General features: G+C 38.2%; 2 protein-coding genes and 1 long non-coding RNA gene across 3 annotated transcripts in view; 2 read left to right on the top strand and 1 right to left on the bottom strand.

Annotated features, from left to right (window-relative positions):
* The window catches only part of ccdc50a (coiled-coil domain containing 50a), a 31,095-nt gene extending 17,374 nt beyond the window's left edge, over nucleotides 1-13,721 (top strand). Inside the window, 4 exon segments of the mRNA XM_063891639.1 lie at nucleotides 10,628-10,840; nucleotides 11,254-11,418; nucleotides 12,174-12,252; nucleotides 12,885-13,721. Coding sequence (XP_063747709.1) covers nucleotides 10,628-10,840; nucleotides 11,254-11,418; nucleotides 12,174-12,252; nucleotides 12,885-13,056 — 629 coding nt within the window. The 3' untranslated portion in view covers nucleotides 13,057-13,721.
* LOC134869685 (uncharacterized) lies at nucleotides 1,532-2,885 on the bottom strand. The gene is made up of 2 exons (XR_010166445.1): nucleotides 2,753-2,885; nucleotides 1,532-2,449 (listed from the first exon to the last, which is right to left on the bottom strand). It is a non-coding gene; the product is annotated as an uncharacterized LOC134869685 (long non-coding RNA).
* A 328-nt stretch (nucleotides 13,722-14,049) lies between the features above and the next one.
* The window catches only part of p3h2 (prolyl 3-hydroxylase 2), a 59,239-nt gene continuing 53,280 nt past the window's right edge, over nucleotides 14,050-20,008 (top strand). The window contains exon 1 of the mRNA XM_063891541.1: nucleotides 14,050-16,530. Within this exon, the coding sequence (XP_063747611.1) occupies nucleotides 16,114-16,530 (417 nt within the window). The 5' untranslated portion in view covers nucleotides 14,050-16,113. The remainder of the gene's footprint in view (nucleotides 16,531-20,008) is intronic.

Here is a 20,008-nt window from a genome sequence, read left to right on the forward strand (position 1 = left end):
TTCCCTACAGTGAAAAATACAAGGTTCTCTCATTAGTACCTCGATCAAGTGTCTCCACTTTTTTTTATTTTATAAAGGGACCTTTCTATTTTTTTTCACCACTGTTTTATTGGTCTTTCCTAAGATTGTTTCTTTAATTTACATTCCCAAAAGCTTTCCCACAGTTACTTCAATCTGCTTCTTTGTCTGAAGCTCAAAGGCAGACTTAATTTCCTGCCGGCAGAAAAACAATCATTCCCACAATGGAAGTGCATATGGATTTAGGGAAATCGGTCAAAGGATCAGCTTCAATACATATTACTGCTCAAAGGGACCTATTTTAATGTCTTTATTACTCTGGGATCCATTATTTTCTGTTCATATTGAATAATAAGGATGTTAAGAAAAGTAAAAAGCACATTTATGCTTTTGAGTTTACTGAAACGTTTGCGATTCTGTCCTTCCAATCTTTAGTGCTGCCTCCGAGTCCTCATGTTGTATTCAAATGTCTGCTTCCAAAATGACTCCCTCCCTTTTCAGAGAAAGTGTAAGAGGTTTGTATTGCCAAGGACAAACAATTAGGTGTTGAAATATGAAATGTGCTAGTTGCTGTTGACTTAATGAGATTCGTGCCATATGTTTGTAATTTTCAGGGACTTGAAAATGGGAAAAACGTAGAAGTTGTTGTGGTTGTAGCAGAGAAACCACACCAACCAAGGTGGGACTCCTTATTTATTATTTGGTGAGAGCACCACCTTGTGGACATGTTGACAATTAAAAACTAAACCTACAAAAATGATATGCTTGGGGTCTTAAGTGTATTTGGGGATAATGTGCATCAAACATTACTTTGGAATAGAGTGCTGTCAACAAAGTGCTACAGTTGTTTCTTTAATCCAGGGCTTGTATGCAATCTACCAATCATGAATCAGCACACATGTTGGCATTTGCTGTGACAGATTGTTTTTAAAGTAAAACAAATGAAGTCGATTTTACCTTTTTAGCATCTCAAATGTAATAAACTATCAGCATTTCCATCGTTTGTGCATCGGACTCTTTCATTAAGCCTCATTTTGGTCACCGATACAAAATAAGCTGGTCAGTGAGTTCACCGGTAAAACGGGTTTACGCCTTCATTTAAAGAAGAACCTTAAGGTTTCTTGAATCATTTATATCCATATTTACATTTCCAGAATGTCCTCTAACCACAAGACACTCTACCAGTAAAACAGGTATGAAGCTTACGAGAGACAACCTGCCCTCTGAAGCAAAACGTGTTTTTTTTGTATCCCCTTTGAGCTCTCCCTCGTGGCACTGACCTGCTGAAACATTTGACCATGAGTAAATCTTAAGCAAAACTCAAATAATACCGTAACATTTCATTAGGATTGATTTGTCCCACCCAACTGTTGAGCAGATCAAAGTTAAGTCTGCATCTCTGCAATACTGAAAAGGGATCCCAGTTTGAACTATGACCTTCAGCTGTTTGTGCATAAAAATGTTACCTAGACTAAATCTAGCTAAAAGAATAGTGAGACATGAAAACTAAGTATACAGTAATAATTGTATCGTTTATTTATCATGTGTATTTCTTTTGGAAAAGATACAAAAGTGTATATTTAATATAACCCAACATGCAATATTTTTCCTTTGATATAAAACAAATACTTTGTAGTTTTCATCTCATTATCTGTGACTCGTATCTAAAACATGACAACATCATGTGCTCAGTGGATTCATTGTGCAATACTTGTATGTCAGTTAGTGTTTTATTGACAGCATGTTTAATAAACCTTGCCAATCTCCAGTAAAGTACAGAGTTACACCCTTAATCTGAGAATGGCTGAGTTGATCTAGTTGACCAACATACCTGACATACTGACGCCTGCTTGCATGTGGTAACACCGCTGCCATGCCCTCAGTGGGAGATGTCACAACCAAACTACTGGAGCTACACCTCCACAACGAGGAAAGTGGTTGCCGTAGAGCTTAAAGGGTTTTGAGATCAGACAAGAAACCTGTCTTGCTTCTTTAGTGTCCTTACATTTACATTTGAATTAAAACTTGTGAGATGAGATTTCAACTGTGTTAAAAATTAAGATTAGAAATAGTTTAAAAACTATAATATCCATGCAACTCTAGATACTGTAAAAGTATACAGTCATGCTGCAACATTTTGGCTATGCTGTCCAGACAGTTTAGCTCATCGGTGTTTCATACTGGCATCCATTCAAGTGTTTGTTTTTTTTAATTTACAAACTTTTTAAAAAAATAGATAGATTTTCCAAGCCTGAAAACGGCTGTGGCTCAAACAGATAAGAAATCAGCCATAACTCCATTGGGTCAGCTCTTGTTGGCACTGATGTAGCCTGCATTACACACACGACCAGAAACAATGACTGAAATTTTTGAGCAAATAATACCCAGGCAAAGTTTCCAGCTGTGCGGATTACAGAAATACTGCAAAACCCTGTGAAGAAAAAAAAAGTATAAATTATGTTTTAACAATATATAGTTATGCGTCATTTGTAGGCTACACGTTTGAGCGTGTTTCTCAGACAGGCTGCATAACATAATAGGCCCAAACACACACAATTATCTTAAAACTGCATTCTTAACACTTTGCTCAAAACTCGATTGATATGAATAATTTGACTCTTCACTGTGTGGCAATCTGCACCGCCACAACAGGTGTTTGCGCCGAAAAGTGCACAGAAAAAGTTGACAGTGTTGCATAACAGAATTACGCGTTTTCACGGGTAATTGAACTCACCTGCCTTCCAATCACTCAGGTAGCACGAGAGTGATAAACGAGCTGCTTTATTCAACGCGAGAGTGGAATCAATTCTGAGGACTGAATGTCTTTTCCGTGTCTCACCTGGCAGCTAACAAGGTGAGTGCAGCTGTCTATCAACTGCAGCGTGCCGTGTTAAGACATGAAGACGCACCCACTTATTAGCGAGAGAGGGAGGGAGGGGAGGGTGGGGGAGAGAGGGAGGTTTCTGTCTATCCTGGTCAAGTGTATATCAACATGTAAATCCTACACAGAGAAAATAAAAGCATGTGCTTCAGTTGCGCTGTTTGATATCACTTAATTATTTTAAACCTCATTTTAATCCTTTGATGTATTTTCTCTCTCTCTCTCTCTCTCTCTCTCTCTCTCTCTCTCTCTCTCTCTCTCTCTCTCTCTCTCTCTCTCTCTCGGCCTGATGAAGTCTTGGGCGCATCTTCAGGAAAAACCGGTGGAGGGAGTCAGATAACTATTTGCCAGACACTCAACTGATCCAACCCTCAACTAAGCTCTGCCTCATTTTCATGGGAGGGGATCATTACTGCAGTTACAGATCAAAATGCAACTCAAAGAAACAAGGAAAGTTGAGTGAAAACCACATTTCTGCACTTATCCATAATCTGAATATATTTTATCATTGCATTTGCAAACCTATTTTGCAACCTATTTATTTTTGTTTGAATCCCGTGTTTGAGTTGTCTGTCTGTCTGTCTGTCTGTCTGTCTGTCTATTAATCCAGGATAACTTCATATGAGGTAGCCCGAATGTATCAAACTAATGAGAGTGATATAGCACTCATATTTGTGCTCATATGCTAATCTCATCTATTCACTTTTCTTTTTTTCCCCTAAACTTCCTGTATGAACTTAATAAAGGTACAAATGGCTCTCTTATAGCCCTTGAGTGCATGTCACATGTTGAGATAAGGTTGAAATATAGCTGCAGAAAGGGACAGCTGATGTAAGCTGCCATGTCGGCAAAGGGAAATATTCTCATGATTAGGTGTAAAAATGAAGCAGGCGGTTGAGCCCTAGGCGCTCCGTGCTGTGCCTGATGCAGGAATGACATCGGACTGGTTTAAAGCTGCACCAAGGCCCATCATGCAGGGAGTCACCCTTGTATGCATGCCAAGGTGATTATTTGCACAAAAGTACCAAGTACAACTGAAATCATTTTAGAATATTGATCCATTAAACTTGTAGTTAAAAGCGGCTATAAGAAATACTATACAGCTTAATGGCTATTTGTTTTTTAAAGATAATGCCCTGATACAGGAAGGAGACTTTAGAAAGTTTACTATAAAGGGTTTAATCATGTTCCGTTGACAGACTGAAGACATTTTGAACTAGACACAGAGCAAATAAGCAATGAAGTAAGTTTTGCTTCAATTTAGCTGCTTCAGTTCCAGGAATGTGAGTGATGGCTCATTGACACACTTACTGGGACATTTGAGTAAAACAAAACCTTTCTCATTCTTATAATTACATTGGGGCTTTTCCTACTACGACAAATCAAAATGTCTGCATGAGAAAGAGGTTGGGAAATCTGAATCTGGGTCCTTGCTGAAAAGCTTCAATGTAACTCACTCAGATACAACACTCTTTTTGAAAGGCTTGGAAAATACCATATCGTTCATGTGTAAGAGTACCAATGCATAATGAGGACCACTGCCCCAGAACATGAGGGTTTCATGTTCTGGGGGATACATGCTGTAAAAACACTTGTGTGTTCAAAGACCTAGCTTTAAAGCCTTAGATGATCCTTGTGACAAAACTACTGACTATACAGGAAGCCTCTCTTCCATCCACTAGGAGCAGCACTGAGCAGCTCCTCAGGTGGGACAGAAGAAGAACCTGCTCCATCTTTGATGTCACATGCTGCATTGAATTTAATGGAAACCCCCTCTCTGTCAAATGTAATCATGAATACTCAGGCTTTTGATATGCCTAACATAAGTACTCCTGCTATAAATGTAGAAAAGAAGATTGCCTACCCTCTGGTGAGTTTGTATTTTTCTGGAAACACATTTTATGATTGCCTGCACTGAGTGACTGAAATCCCCACCAACAAGAATAATAAAAACACACTTTAAAACGTATGAAATGTCAAATACTGTTGAATAAAGTCCACAGAAAGAGGCAAAACCATCTTCAACTTACGGCTATGATTAACTTAAAGTATACTCCCAGTACCCGCCTTATTTGTATTTGTACAAACCAGACACACATTCCTTACAGGAAAAGAACAGGACTGTAAATGCTTTAAGAGCTCTTTGGCATTGAAACACCTTTTGGACTGCAGCCATTATTATTGTTATGAGTTACACCCCTGTATGACTATTTAAACTTATTTTTTGGGCAAGGCTCACTAGCAGTCAGTCTCCAGCTCTCTAAAAACCGTAACTCACATTATATCAATGTAGCAGTAAAAATGATAAAATACAGTATCTAAAATGACTTACTATTTAACATTCAAAGGTAACAATGACAGTTACAGAGCCTTAATAATTCTTCCTGATTGAATCACTTGTGCACTGATTCATAAATCAGCAATAACACAAATTGTAGTATAACATAGAATCATATGCTATTTGTGTTGATAGGGGTAAAGAAATGACTGGGATCCAAACTGTTAAACTACTAGGGGGGGCAGTGGCTCAGTAAAAAGGGACTTGGGACCGAAGGGTCGCCGGTTCACGTCCCGATCGGACCAAAAAAATAAAAATAGCTAGCTAGAGAGGTGCCAGTTCTCCTGCTAGGCCACTGCTGAGCCTCTATCTGCTCCCTTGGCGCCAGGTACCTGGCTGCCTCTCTGCTCTGCGACCTCTCCTCTGCATGTGGTTGTGTGTGCATGTATTTCCTCTGTGTTTGTGCATGTATATCCTATGTGTGTCAACACAACAGAGTAGAGAAAGCAATTTCCCTGTAAGGTATTAATAAAGTATGTCTTCTTCTTCTTCTTCTACTACACAAAGGAAAACTCCAAGGTTCTCTATTTAATACAATGTAAATGCTTTTATTGTTACAGTGTTAGACCTAAAGTCAAACTCTATTTGCGTTTTAACATTAAGATTTTGTCCGGGTGTCAAAAAAATAATAACTATAACTTTGGCACTGAACTCATCTTGTAACAGGTGTCTCATCTCGTTGGGGTTGTCTTGCTCAGAGGAGCCACTAGATGGCGTCTTCGTCATGTTTTCCACCGTAAGAGGTATCCTCACCATGATCCTTACTATTATTTGTAGCAGTGTCAAACTTTGTTGTGTTTTTTTTCATACTGGGGTTTGCTTAATTAGTGATTGAAACACTTTTCCGCTTATAAAGTTGTAACCATTCGTTCACTGTCGTCCCTGCTCTGAGATTTTTTGTTTATTTTGGTCACATTGTACAGACATAATAGGAAGGCTAATGACTTTTAACATACTTTCGATTTGGCCTTTTCCTCTTAACTAAACACATTTTCGGGTGCAATTAACAATGCCTCACTGCTATTCCCAGAAATGAGATTACACTGTAACTCCTCCCAGATTTGGGCTTCCTTCTTTTGTGTGACGATGGCAAGAATCTGTCATCACTTCGAGGAAAGCATGCCTAGCGATTGCCAAAAGTACATTTAGAGAGTCAAACAATGACAGTGGCAGTATAAAGTCATTTTAACAGATAACTTTAATTTACTGTAAATCTTACAGGTGATTTCCAAGAAATTAAAACGTCTCCCTAAATTGGTGTTGACCTTACTATGTGCTGACTGAACTCTCTAGAAGGGTTTTGTCTGCAGTTGTATATTTTTGAAAAAGTCACACTCAATTTCCCAAGTGTCAACCATCAATGTGTCTGTTTTAGTTGTGTTTTGTTTGTGATCTTTACTTCCTGTCAATGCTGATAGATGTGATAGAGGATAATAAAATAGATAACTTCAGAAAGACAACTGAACAACAGCTTTCACAGCTCAGTATGGAAAACCAACCTTCAGTTTAACAATCCTTTTCCTGCCAAACTATTGTACCACAGCATAAAACCAGCCACCGGTGACAAAGCTTTAAAAGAAAACAATGAGTTTACAACTGATCTCGAAGGACTGTGGTTTCCTAACAAACAACCTTTTCTGTGCCTTTTTAACTATGCATTTACATTTTGTCGCAATTTTGTGTTTTGTATCCACAAACACACCCAGTGAGAGGAAACATTATCAGCCTGCTGAATGTTGATAAAGATTGGAGTTACCTACATCTGTCTTTATTTTGCAAGTCGGTTTTTGCGTTTGTAATAGGGGTTTTCTGTGTACCCTGTCTGACATGTATTTTAAATAAAATAAAATGTTTATATCATCCTGACCTTTGCATTGTTTAACTTTCATCCTTTATCAGCTTGCAACTACTTTCATTAGACTAATACTGTAGCAGCTCTGTGATGATGCAATTGGTCCCAAACTATGCTGCAAGCTCAATGCTAATGTCAGCATGCTAACATTCTCATAATGTCTGGATGCTAACATGCTGATGCAAAGCAGGAACAATGTTTACCATAATCACCATCTCACCTTACCGTGTTAGCAACATTGAGAATTAGCTTAAACAAGTAGCTACAGTTGAGGCTGATGGGAAATTAAGACTCAAACTAATTAACCACATTTTTGACAAGAGGAAGGCACTTAACTGAATTTCAGGGGAAACCAAAGTTACTACAGTTCAGGGAACAATGAAAGTGTAAACTACATTTCATGACAACAATTCCAATAGCTGATGGCAGTTAATGAGGTTTTGTGTGTTTATTACAGTAAACACATAAAACCAAATATAGTTTTTCTGTTTCATAGTGGCAGATTGACTGTGACTCTGTAGGGAGTGTGTGCATCCGTTGTTCAGGCATCAGGATCATAGTTATGTTTTGAAACACTCTAGGTATGTGTCATACTTAATGTTACAAACATAGACACAAACTATGTGACTATGGTTCAGTGCCTCCTTACCCTTGAAACCATGAGCAAATTGCATGAGTTTTCAGTTTCAGTGTTGCATTAACCCTAAGTGCAAATACAGTGAATTTGATTAAAACTTTGGTCTTTCTCACTTTTTTTGTTTAGAGTTTTTTGTGTAGTGTTCCAATGCCTAATTGAGTTTATAACTAAAACACATGCACGATTATGTCAAAAAAGGCTAATTAAATCATGAAAAAACCAAGAAAACCATTTGCTCTGATGGCATACTAACTACTACCTGTTATCAGCATACATATCCTACAGATACAATCTAAAATCTCTTTCTCAGGATGTGAGTCAGTGATTCCACATAGTGGGGTAGCCGATTTACAATCACCATGTTGTCCAAGCGGCGTTGACGTATGAAATATACAGTATTTTCCTCTATAACAAATCCTATTACTAATACTATAAAAAGAAGTCTGTTTCCATGCACACAGGAGTTGTCAGATTTGATAATCATTTTACCATGTAATCTGCAATCATAGACCAGGAATTCCTCAATATTAATGTGTGGCCTGAGCAGACCTTTTAAAGTGATATTAAACAATGGGCGTGAAACAATGTAATAACTAAACTAAGTGCCTGTAAGGGAGGGCTACATAATGACTTGCTTCAGGAGAATTTAGATGGGAGCTGTGACTTTAATTGCGGCACAATGTTTTGATGGAGGCTTTTTTCAGGAAAGGGTGGAAACTGATTCAATCTAACAGACAAATGCAGTGTTTACAAACTGGCATCCACTTAACCAAATAAGGTCAAGTGATTTAGTAATTGCCTGAGTAAAATAAAGACTTTTTAACCACGTAAACATAAGCTTGCTGCTCTAATTTGCTGAGGAAAGGAACATCAATTAAGCATCCTAACCATCACTTGTTTGGTTGAAAGACCTCCTCTTTCAGTGATGTTTGTGTCAGTTTAGTTCTTGTTTTTATTTGTTGTCTTTCTTGTTGATACTGACATGCACAATAAACCAGTCCTGCACTAGGAACAAACTAATCGTTTTGATGACCTCCATTTAGAAATAGCCAATTGACACCTTTATGTGCCAGCCTATCACTCTCCCATGTACACCATTGGAAGGCAATGTTTCCTTAGTCTTTTTGTAATTGTCCAGAATAACACAACATATATTCAGTCAGCAAATATTACTCAAAGGGGATCTATTGTGCTTTTCAGGGTTTTCCCTTTCCTGTATATAGGTTTTTGAACTGCCATTTTGAACTGAAGCCATTGTCTGCAAATCTTAGAATGGGCATCATCAGGGAAAATAACCTTTTTATTATTTAAGAGTTATAAACAGATAGATATAGTGTCAGAAGAGATAATCCAGAGTGGTTACATCTCTATAGATACCAGCACACACTTGTAGTGGGTCATAAGTGATGATCTAGAAGGATTCTTTTTGTATGAGCGGTGGTCGAAAATAAGTATATTTACTCAAGTACTGTACTTAATAATCATTTGAAGGTACTTATACTCTCCTTGAGTATTTCCATTTCATGCTACTTTATAGTTCTACTCCATTACATTTTGAAGGCAAATATTGTACTCATTACTCCTTACATTACATTTATCTGACACATTGTGTTACTTTCCAGAAGTATACAATTAATTGCTGATGATATGTATATAAACTATTAGATTATGATGTACAACAAGGAAGATGCCTTGCAGGGTCAAACTCAGTAAAGTTATAATAAAACAATAATAATAAATCACCAATTATTATCCATTGATATAATATATATTGTTAAAAGGTAATTCTGCAATACTATACTTTTAGTTTTGGTACGTTCAGTATATTTGACAAAATGTTTGTAACAACATGAATGCAGGACTTTTACTTGTAGCAGAGTATTTCTGCTGGTATATTTACTTTAAGAATCCGAGTACTTTTTTCACCACCATGAGTCCATACAGTGTTTTTATTTTTAGGGAATTGCTGTATTATATATTTGAATGTGTTGTCTTTGAATGACATTGGGTCTGCAGCATCCAGACCAAGACCACCAGACTCTTTTATACCACAGGCTATAAGACTGCTGAACTCCTGAGCTCTGTGAATGTCTACGCACATCTGTTTATAGTAAACACATACATATATATATATATATATATATATATATATATATATATATATATATATACATACATATCTGTTTATAGTACACATATCTATATATTATACATATCTGCCACATACATCTGCTATACATAATATATGCATCTGTCCATACCTCCTCATTCAACAGTGTAAAGTATTTAAATTACTGTACAGTGTATTTAAATACTTTCAATGTATTCCACATATGTATATATTTCACATCCTTAAATCTTTATTGTTGTTATTGTAAATATTCTTCTCTCTTTTTGCACTATTTTATTTATCTTATTCGCACCATGTATGTTGAGTTGTTGGAGGAGCACGCGACATAAGATTTTCATTGCCAACATATACGTTGTATATGCTGTGCATATGACCAATAAAACCTTGAAACCTTGAAACCTTGAAACTCACTCTTGTGTCAAATGTGTAACACTGAAGGTAGAAACTGACATTCTAATAATTTAAAAGACTATAACGTTTTTGTGTTTTTATTATGCATTATTCACCGCAATGCATCTAATGTTCTGCTAGGACTTTCTAAGAAAGTGTATTCCCATCATCCACTGCAGGTGGAGTGGACGTAACATGCGTCACGCTCCATGCACTTTAAATAGAGGCTGCAGAGGAGCGCGTGTATAACGGTCTGCGAGGAGTCACATAAAGGTAGATCATCTGTTGGCTTCAACGACTTTTGCTCGCTTTTAGATTTTTTTCCTCTTGTATTCAGTTTTCAACCAACTTCTCGGACTTCTTACAGTAATTGAACTCTTGACGCTGTACGATGGCCAGCTCGGGACTGCAGCTCCTCGGTTTCTTCCTCTCTCTGGTCGGTCTCGCTGCCACTGTGGGCGCAACGTTGTTGGTTGAATGGAAGAAGCAGTACCAGGGCAAGACGCACCGCATATTTGAGGGTTTGTGGATGAGCTGCAGTGGCAATGAAAGAACAACTTGTGAATATCACCAGTACCTCCTGAAGCTGCCAAGTACGTTTTTATTTATCACATCTGCATCTCCTCCAAAAACCAGACGCTGCTTCTTAAGATAACAAGTTACTATAATTAGACAGAAGTGCGTCTTTGTTGTATGAGCTCTTTAGATTGACCTTTACTGATTTTATGGTATGTCCTATATTCATAGAAAGTATATTTCTTGAAAGTACATTTTCTTGTTGAATTCTTGAGGATTTTTTTGGAGATTCATCTTTATCTCAGCTTTTTCTTTTTATAATTGTTTGCTGTCAAAAAGTGCAAAGGTTAAAAAAAAATGCAGCGAAATGTGTAATGATTGAAGTTACAGAAAGATTATGCAATTTCTCACAGAAGGCATTTCCAACAATTATCAGACAGTATACATGAAAAGTGTTTATGTTCCAACATTCCCAGTTTTTCTCTTCTAGGGGAGGTCCAGGCTACAAGGGCGGTGATGCTGATCAGCGTCTTCCTCTCCACCGTGGCTCTGATGGTCTCCACAGTGGGGATGAAGTGTACTCGCTTCATGGATGGCAAGCCTGAGAGCAAATCCATAACAGCTATGATCGGAGGAATCATGTTCATGGTTTCAGGTGCGTACAGTGGTTACAGGCTTTACCAGGCCATCGTACTCAATATAATATCCTAATCATATTCTTAAATGTAACCTTTATATAACAAACAAAAGAAGCATCATTGAGATTTAAAATCTCTGTTTTTCTCCTGGCCACAATGAACAGCAATGATAAAGAGTAACAGACACCAAAACACGCATGTCAAAAATATGCCACAACCCAAAGTTAAAAAGAAAAGCTGTTATAAAAATCACAAATAGTATTTTTAATAGTAATTTAATATAAAAGATGTAATGCTATAAACAACATTACCCAAGAATTGTTGAAAAACATAGACGTTTCTTAGACTGATGCAAATCAATAACTTAAGGAGACTCACACATTAATACTTTACACAATCACAAGACATCGGCTTTACTAATGGGGCACCGAATTGATATTTATATATATTTAATTGCTGAAAAACAACAAGCAATTAAAGCCCTGCACGGTTAACAGGTCACTATATTTTGCACTTTGTTTTACCCATTATTTCTAAGATCGTGTTTTCTTTTTTTATCTGAAAATGAGGTTAAGCAGTGGTTTGTCGTCAAGGAAATTACTCATCTATCCTTTAACCTCATGTTTTTTCGCGCCCACTGTTTTTTTTTACCGATGTCATATAATTGAATCATCCCTAAAACATTAAGCAAACTACACAAGAAACAAAACAACTAAAATAATTTAAATGAGCCCTTCTCTGTTTCACAATATGATGTGTTTTCTTTTTTCAGGTATATTGACAATCATTATAACCTCCTGGTATGTCAAAGTGATTGTTGACATCAACCAGGAATCCAGTCAACTTCAGAGGTATACACACACACACATACACACACACACACACACACACACACACACACACACACACACACACACACACACACACACACACACACACACACACACCGAAGGTTTAAATACTAAGGCATACGTACACACTGACTGGTCTGATGTGCTCTGATCGGCCTGGCCAATAGGAGCGCTTCAGCTCGGCCTCTCCTTACCTGTGGTAAGATCAACATCACAGCTCCCTGCCTTGATGTACTGCCATGTACTCAGTTCATAAAGACGTCAACACACTCTTAAGACACAGGGGGGGCCGAAAGAAAGGTCTGCTCAGAAAGATCTTAACTTTCTGCTTTGTTGTAAAAGAAATGTCACTATTTCTTTAAAACATATGTTAAAGAAATAATAATTCTTCCCACAATAGATTAGTGATATTTTTACAGCTGGCTGGGAATCTGTGAGTGAGGTCGTGACTACGGTCATGTCTAGACAGGAGCGTGCACTTTTATGAGAGGATCACATCAGCTCTTAGTTATTCTATGCTGATTCAGAAAAAAATGTGTTGCAAAAGTAGTTTAAGTCAGGACACAAAACACCAACATAAACAAATTTGATTTTGTACATCTAAATGTGTGTATATCTGTTTTCCTCTGCAGCTTTGAGTTTGGTAATGCTGTGTTTGTCAGCTGGGCTGGTGGTCTCCTCACTGTGGCTGGTGGAGCTTTCCTGGGCTGTCGGACATGCTCGCAGTCTCAGACGACCGGATCCATGATCTCCAACAACCACCTCCTCCCCCCCAAGGAGGGCCCAAGGTCCAACTATGTCTAGTGGAGAGGCTGCGATACAATCAGTCCAGCAGTGACATTACAGAGCAAAGCAGGTTGTGTTTTTATTACACGATTAGAAATACTGAACATCAAGGATCAGGATTACACACAACATCAGGCAGTTTGTTCTGAAATTCAATATCATTTTTTAAATTTAAAGTTTTCTATCAATCAGAAAGTCACTGCCTTAACTTGTTTTATCTAGAAAATGTGTTTGGGTGAGTACACAATTGTGAAGTTGCGCAACAACTACTAATGAAGAGCGATATATCAAAAACTAAGAATAATGTAGAATAATTATTTAGATGCCTGGTGGCAAAATGCCTTTTTTTTCATTGCTGTACAATCCATTCTACTTCAGTTTCACACTGGTGTATCGTGTTGCTTGTGTATTTTGTTAAAGTTTTATATTTTTCTTGTTGTTTTTATTTTTTTCATTTAACTTGGTTGTTATTTTTATTTGTCAGTTTGAAAGATTGTTGTTTATACATTTTGAGAAAGTTTTTTAACTGATTCTTTACTCAGGTTAACTTTATACTCTTTTATATTACATACAGTATTCACTTTATGCTTGTGTCAAACTCATGAAATCACTTCTGGCATGTTGAATACAAGGTATATACATTTATGCTGTCCAAAACTAGTATTACAAGATTATTGAAGGTTTTGTTGCTATATGTGTGAATGTTTTTTTGGCTGATGTAATGCACCTGTAACACCATTCATTGCATTTGCTCACTTCTCTCTGTTATAAATCACACATTTACAACATACACATATTGTGATAATATTATAAAACTTAAGTAAGAAAAAGGGACTAACTAAACTGACTATTTATATAGTTTGTTTGCTCCCCTTTTTCTTGGTTGTGTTTACGATATGATTTAAACACTCACACATCGGCTTTTGATTCGGCCAAAATCTTTGGACTTCACTCCACTGAAGTCTGGTTCTTATTAGGAGAAGAGAAGTTTTAGGCAAATTACGTGATATATTTTCTCTTCCTTAAATGACTCAAATACTTAAATTCTGACTTTTGTGGTGCAGTATTTGAGTTAATGTACTTGTTGACTTAATTTAAAATGTGAGGATGTTGATGTTTGTTGTGACTAAGTGGAGCCTGTGCTGTCCTGAGGCTTGGCTCCAGTAATGAGAGCCTTCCTGACAGCCAAACAGTTTCCTTCCTCTCGTATCTGCTGTCGTTTTACTCTCTAAATACTGTATTTACAGCCATCTGGTATCAACGCTGCTGCCATGGTGAATTCAAAATAGAGAATAGGTTTTTGTACAAACAGAGACTGAGAGTTACTGCTATGAGATTTGCTTGACGACACTCTTGATCCTTATTGAGATTAGTGCACGAGACCTAGATGTGCAGGTAAGCCATCCTTGGTCAAATGGTAGCAAAAATCTGTCTCTTCAGTTAAGCATACATTAATAATTTGCTGGATTGGGTTGGATCTTCAGCGGATACAAACTCACGTAGGAACCTCTCATGGTGGCACAGTGCTGCCCAGACTCTTCCTGAACTCTCAGAGAGCAAGGGAAAGTAAAATAGTAGAACATGTAGGCAGCATGATATCTTTTTTTACATGTTTTAAGTACCTGGTGAAACATGGTATTTGCCAACCTTGCATGCTAATTCAGATCCAGATATATTTACTCTACACATAAAACAAAACAACACAATCTGTACAAATTAAAACAACCAGTTTATACCTGCAGCACAAACTAAATTACACCTACACCTAGTGTACCTTCTGCATGTATATGAATAGAGACACAAATATCTGGATGTGATGGCATTCCTCACAGTAAGGAGCTTGTTGGCACCTCAGCAGATGTGAAGTATCTAAACCACACATTCACTTACTCTATTTAAAAAACATTGAACCACACAAACTGGAATTTAGATCTCAAAGGTGGAGTTGTCAAAGTTGAGGGACTATCCAGGATGCCAGTAAGGTGTATTTTAATGCAGGTATGTGTAGCAGTAAATTATTGTTACTGCTTTTGCTTGACATTGTGATGACTAAACTAATGATGATAAAAAAACATTATTTTAATTATTAGCTCATAACATTTTGCTGCAACACTTGTGTTCACAGCAAGCTTTCTATTGTGTACTTTAGCTTATTTACTGGAGTGATTGTACCTGCTTGGCTACATACCCATTGCCCCTGAAGTAAATATAATAATAATTAGCAGTTGCTTAAAATGTAAAGTTTATTTATTTATGCTTCATGGATTTCAGTTTTTCCTGAAAAAAAAGGTAAGAGTTTGGTTGAAAAACAGGTAGCAAAACTGCCTTGAACTGAATTATCCTGGAGAGGGAGACATTTTCCTTTAAGTGAATTGTTTCTGACTCTCACATCAGCCCTCCTGAATATAGAAACTTCCAGAAGACAAGACAGCACATAGTCTTAGATTTAAATGTATAACTCACAATAAGGGGTTGTGTGTGAAACACATATTAAAACTAACTATCAGCCAATTTATTTAATATTTCTCTGTATTACTGTTATTTATTGGTGTATTTAACAGGGCCATTCTGTAGTCTGTGGGCTTATGTTACAAATTCAAGCAGAAAAAGATAGATATTAGGAAGGGGACATTTTTCTTCAAAAAACACATTCAAAAATTAAAATAAATAGCAATATGGAATGTTAGGTAGGTTGTTGCTTCAATGCTTTCTCTGACGCAACAACCTTTGATTTAACTGTGCCATGTGAACCACACTTCATGAAGTGTAAAAGTAAATTGGTGAAGAAATGATGCTACTAACAGTATTATTTCTCGTTTCTCCCTAAAGGACCCTTGTGTGTCTCTGCTATAAGGAAAGCTGGCATTGTGCTCCGGCCATTCATGTCTTGGAGGGGCGGAGTTAGCGGAGCCGGAGAGGGGTCATAACAAGATGTGTGTCCCCGACTGAAGCAACATTATTTCCGCCCTGGTCCCGAGCCGTCCTGAGTCTCTTTGAAAGGAGCTTTTAAATGGACTCTGAAACGAGTCTGAGCTGATCGCAGAAGTGACTGACAACTCTGAACAGAAGCAGAGGATGGATGGGAACTTTTCCCCGGCTGCTATCTTCTCAGTAGTCCTGCTCACCGTGGTGTTGTCCCCTTCAACAGCTTTTCTGGAGCCTTACGACCTTTTATATGACAATGCGGTTCAGGCGTTTTACAACAGCGACTACTCAAATGTGGTGCGCTTCATGGAGGGAGCGCTCAGCAGCTACAGGGAAGTCCGCCAAACCAAGGTCCGGTGCCGGCTGAGGTGCCAGGACCAGCATCCCTTTGATGCGACCTTCTCGGACCTGCGCTTCCCTGACGTGGTGCTCCGGAGAGCAGCGTGTATGAACACATGCATCGAGGAGAAACTTGGCAGTCAGTCTCTGCACAAAGTCAGCGAGGATGTAGTGCAGGACTTCCACAGGAGGATCCCCTACAACTATCTTCAACTGGCTTATAAGAAGGTAGGGGGAGGGGGTCTGCATGAGAAAACTTGCTCTGAATGAGCACTTCTGTTGTCAACCCAGATGAGACTTCATTATCTTTCTGCTATACTTTACCTGCTGCCACAGTCTTCATCAGCTGTTCCTGCTGCCCAGCCACCTGATGCAGAGAGATGAAGTCAGCTTCACAGCGCACATGTAGAAAACACTGTAGCTCTTCCCGAGGATTCAAGGTGTTGTCACTTTACTGTTAGGCTACACTTAAACTAATATTTGAGGATATTAAAAAGTTGGGCATTTACACAAGTAGGCAGCCTCACTCGCCTTTAAATTTGTCAAAAAGCATGATCTCTCACAAATGAGGGTAATCTTTAACCAACACCCAACTGCAGAAGTACACAATTAACCATGTTCAGGTAACAATATTGATATTTCAGATCATAAATAAGCATTTATTTAATATTTGCAAGAACATAATGTAAAACAAACTTGATAAGAGTAACCAACTATTTGATCAAGTTGAACCTGTAGACCCAACTGGGATTGCATTCTGTCAATAACACATAAAAACATACTATACAAATATATATACTTTTTTTTTTAGCAAAATGAGGGGACATTTACCATTAAGATGCCGGAGAAATCAGGTACCTCATATCTGATACTGATCTACAGTGTGTGATAAATCAATAGTGGCCTGCTGATATTATCAGTTGGACTCTTTGCACTGTAATAATGAACAAGCGAAAGCTCTATACCTTAGTTCTTTAAAAGTCAAAATTATGTAAACGAGCTGCCTCATCCCAGCAGGCTGACACTACAGGTGTCTGTGCACTTGCTTCAGCCCTTTGTTTACAACCAGACTTTGGTTGTTATGGCTACTCTCTGTGCTATGTTATTTTCAAGCAAATGTTTTTCTGGTATCTTTCTGTTTTGGCAGTTCCGACTTTCTCTTTCATTCTTCATTCTACTTCCACATTGACATTAACCTGCAAAATGGCAGTGCATAACTTAAAAGTGCAGTCAGGTAATAGATTCAGTTTGCTTTTGGTTATTGAAACACACCTAAACTACCATTATTCGATAATCCCAACACATTAGCACTATTTGTTATTTGTTTCACATTCAATGTACAAACTTCCAGATCAGCATTTCCCATGAGAAGGCGTGGGAACAATCCAAGAGACGGGTAAAACAGGAGAGCTGGGAACAAAGTGTAACTGCTGATTCAGACTCAGTGCTGTGTGCTAGATCTGTCCCAGAGGAGCAAGTGAATTTGTTTTGTCTGTTGAACATTTGCCATCAGTGTTATACTTGGAGTTGCACGAATGTATCTCTTGTAGAGATATTTTATTCCAAAGCTCATTATTTATAAATAATTGGAAACCCCCAACTTTTTTGTTTGCAATCTTTGTGTGGAAAAAAAAAAGTAATGGGAACATTTGGAGTGTCTCCAAACCTCCCTTAGCTGAGTATTATTTTGGACTTCCGACTGATGAAAAGAGTGAGACTTGATCTTTACAAATACTCCCTTCAATATGAAGGCATACAGTAATACAATGAACGATTCCTGCATAAAAAAAATATTTGTATGCATCTCCAAACAGCAGCTCAGTCGACTTCAGGACACTTATGCTTATAGCTTGAAGTGTGGTTATCATACAGCAAGGACTACATGTTAGTGTGTACAAATAATAACTCTTTGAACTTTTCACCTTATGTGAGCAAGAGATTGACATTTTAACCCTGTTGGAGCTCCGTTGGGAAACTGGCATGATCTCCTCACATGAACCTGAGACTCAGTCTACTTCCGCTGTCGCTGACTGCAGACCAGCTCTAAATGCCAGGGTGATGACACACAGCTTCCCCCGCTCAGAAGTGGTGGGAAGTCAATCTGCCATGTTGCTGTCTGCTGGGCAAATGGTTTCCCCATTTTTTTCTGAATCAGCATAGAATAACTAAGAGCTGATGTGATCCTCTCATAAAAGTGCACGCTCCTGTCTAGACATGACCGTAGTCACAACCTCACTCACAAATTCCCAGCCAGCTGTAAAAATATCACTAATCTATTGTGGGAAGAATTATTATTTCTTTAACATATGTTTTAAAGAAATAGTGACATTTCTTTTACAACAAAGCAGAAAGTGAAATTATTTTTGAGCAGATCTTTATTTCGGCCTCCCCTGTGTCTTAAGAGTGTGTTGACGTCTTTATGAACTGAGTACATGGCAGTACATCAAGGCAGGGAGCTGTGATGTTGATCTTACCACAGGTAAGGAGAGGCCGAGCTGAAGCGCTCCTATTGGCCAGGCCGATCAGAGCACATCAGACCAGTCAGTGTGTACGTATGCACATTAGTATTCAAACCGTGTGTGTGTGTGTGTGTGTGTGTGTGTGCGCACCCTCACGTGTGTTAATATGGGGGTACTTGGTGGTGTTTGTGAAAATAAATAACATTCCTGCACATTCCAGCGTCACACACCCTCCTCCTGACAGCCTCTGGCACAATGCTGCCATTGGGCCTGTAAGAAGAGGTTCCACAGTCACCAACTGTTCTCCTCACTCAGGCTGCTGCGTATGTCCCTAGCTCGCCCATCATTTAGCCTGGCAAATATTTTATTTTCCTGTTGTGGTCTGTTTACTTTTCTAAAAAAAGCGAGACACGCCACATTCTGCAGGTATTAAAGGGAGACTTCTGTAGCTGCCATTGCCCTGGACCTGCAGTGATTCTTTGCTTCTGGCCACAGCTCTCACTACAGCTGCCCAAATGCAGAGCGATCAAAGACCCTGAACTGCCCTCAGAGACAAGATGACATCAAATCTCCAACGCCTATATGCGTTATCTGTACAGCTGTGCCAAGAAGTTGTTGTGAAAGAAGGCCCCTTACTGCAGGACTGTGAATTTATCAACGTTTATCTTGATTATGAAAAATTGAGTGAAAATCTGATTGAGTGTTCAGTTTTGAGTTGAAGACACAACCACTTATTTTTACTAGATGGTGTCTTGCGAATAAGCAGAAGCTAATTTGCATTATATAGAGACATAAAATCTTTGTCAAAATATATATTCAAACTTTGATTACCTTCTGAGAATCAGTGAATTTTCTCATGAGGATCATCTATAAATGATAGGCATACACTCTTAAATCCTACAACAGGCTATAGGTGGTCAGTCATTACAAACTCTTGCAGTTCAGCCAAACATCTCCAAACCAAGATAACTAATAATCTTGTGTTTTGGCTTTTTAGAAATGATGTACATTTGTGCTCATCTTACAGTAACTGACATCTCATATAACCAAACCATGGGGTTTGTTTAAAAGCTATTGTTTTTTTCTGCTGATCACAATGATCTCCATGTTACAGATGAGTCCAGGGAGATTGGGATAGCAGTTACTAGTAATCAAGGGGCTTGATGTTGCTCCAAAATGAGCCTGTTGCGATGCTCCTCCTGTACGCCCACCAAAGTACATGCAGCATTAATGATGAGAAGAATATT

This window comes from Eleginops maclovinus, chromosome 9, assembly GCF_036324505.1.
Source record: "Eleginops maclovinus isolate JMC-PN-2008 ecotype Puerto Natales chromosome 9, JC_Emac_rtc_rv5, whole genome shotgun sequence".
In the NCBI taxonomy this organism is placed as follows: Eukaryota; Metazoa; Chordata; class Actinopteri; order Perciformes; family Eleginopidae; genus Eleginops; species Eleginops maclovinus.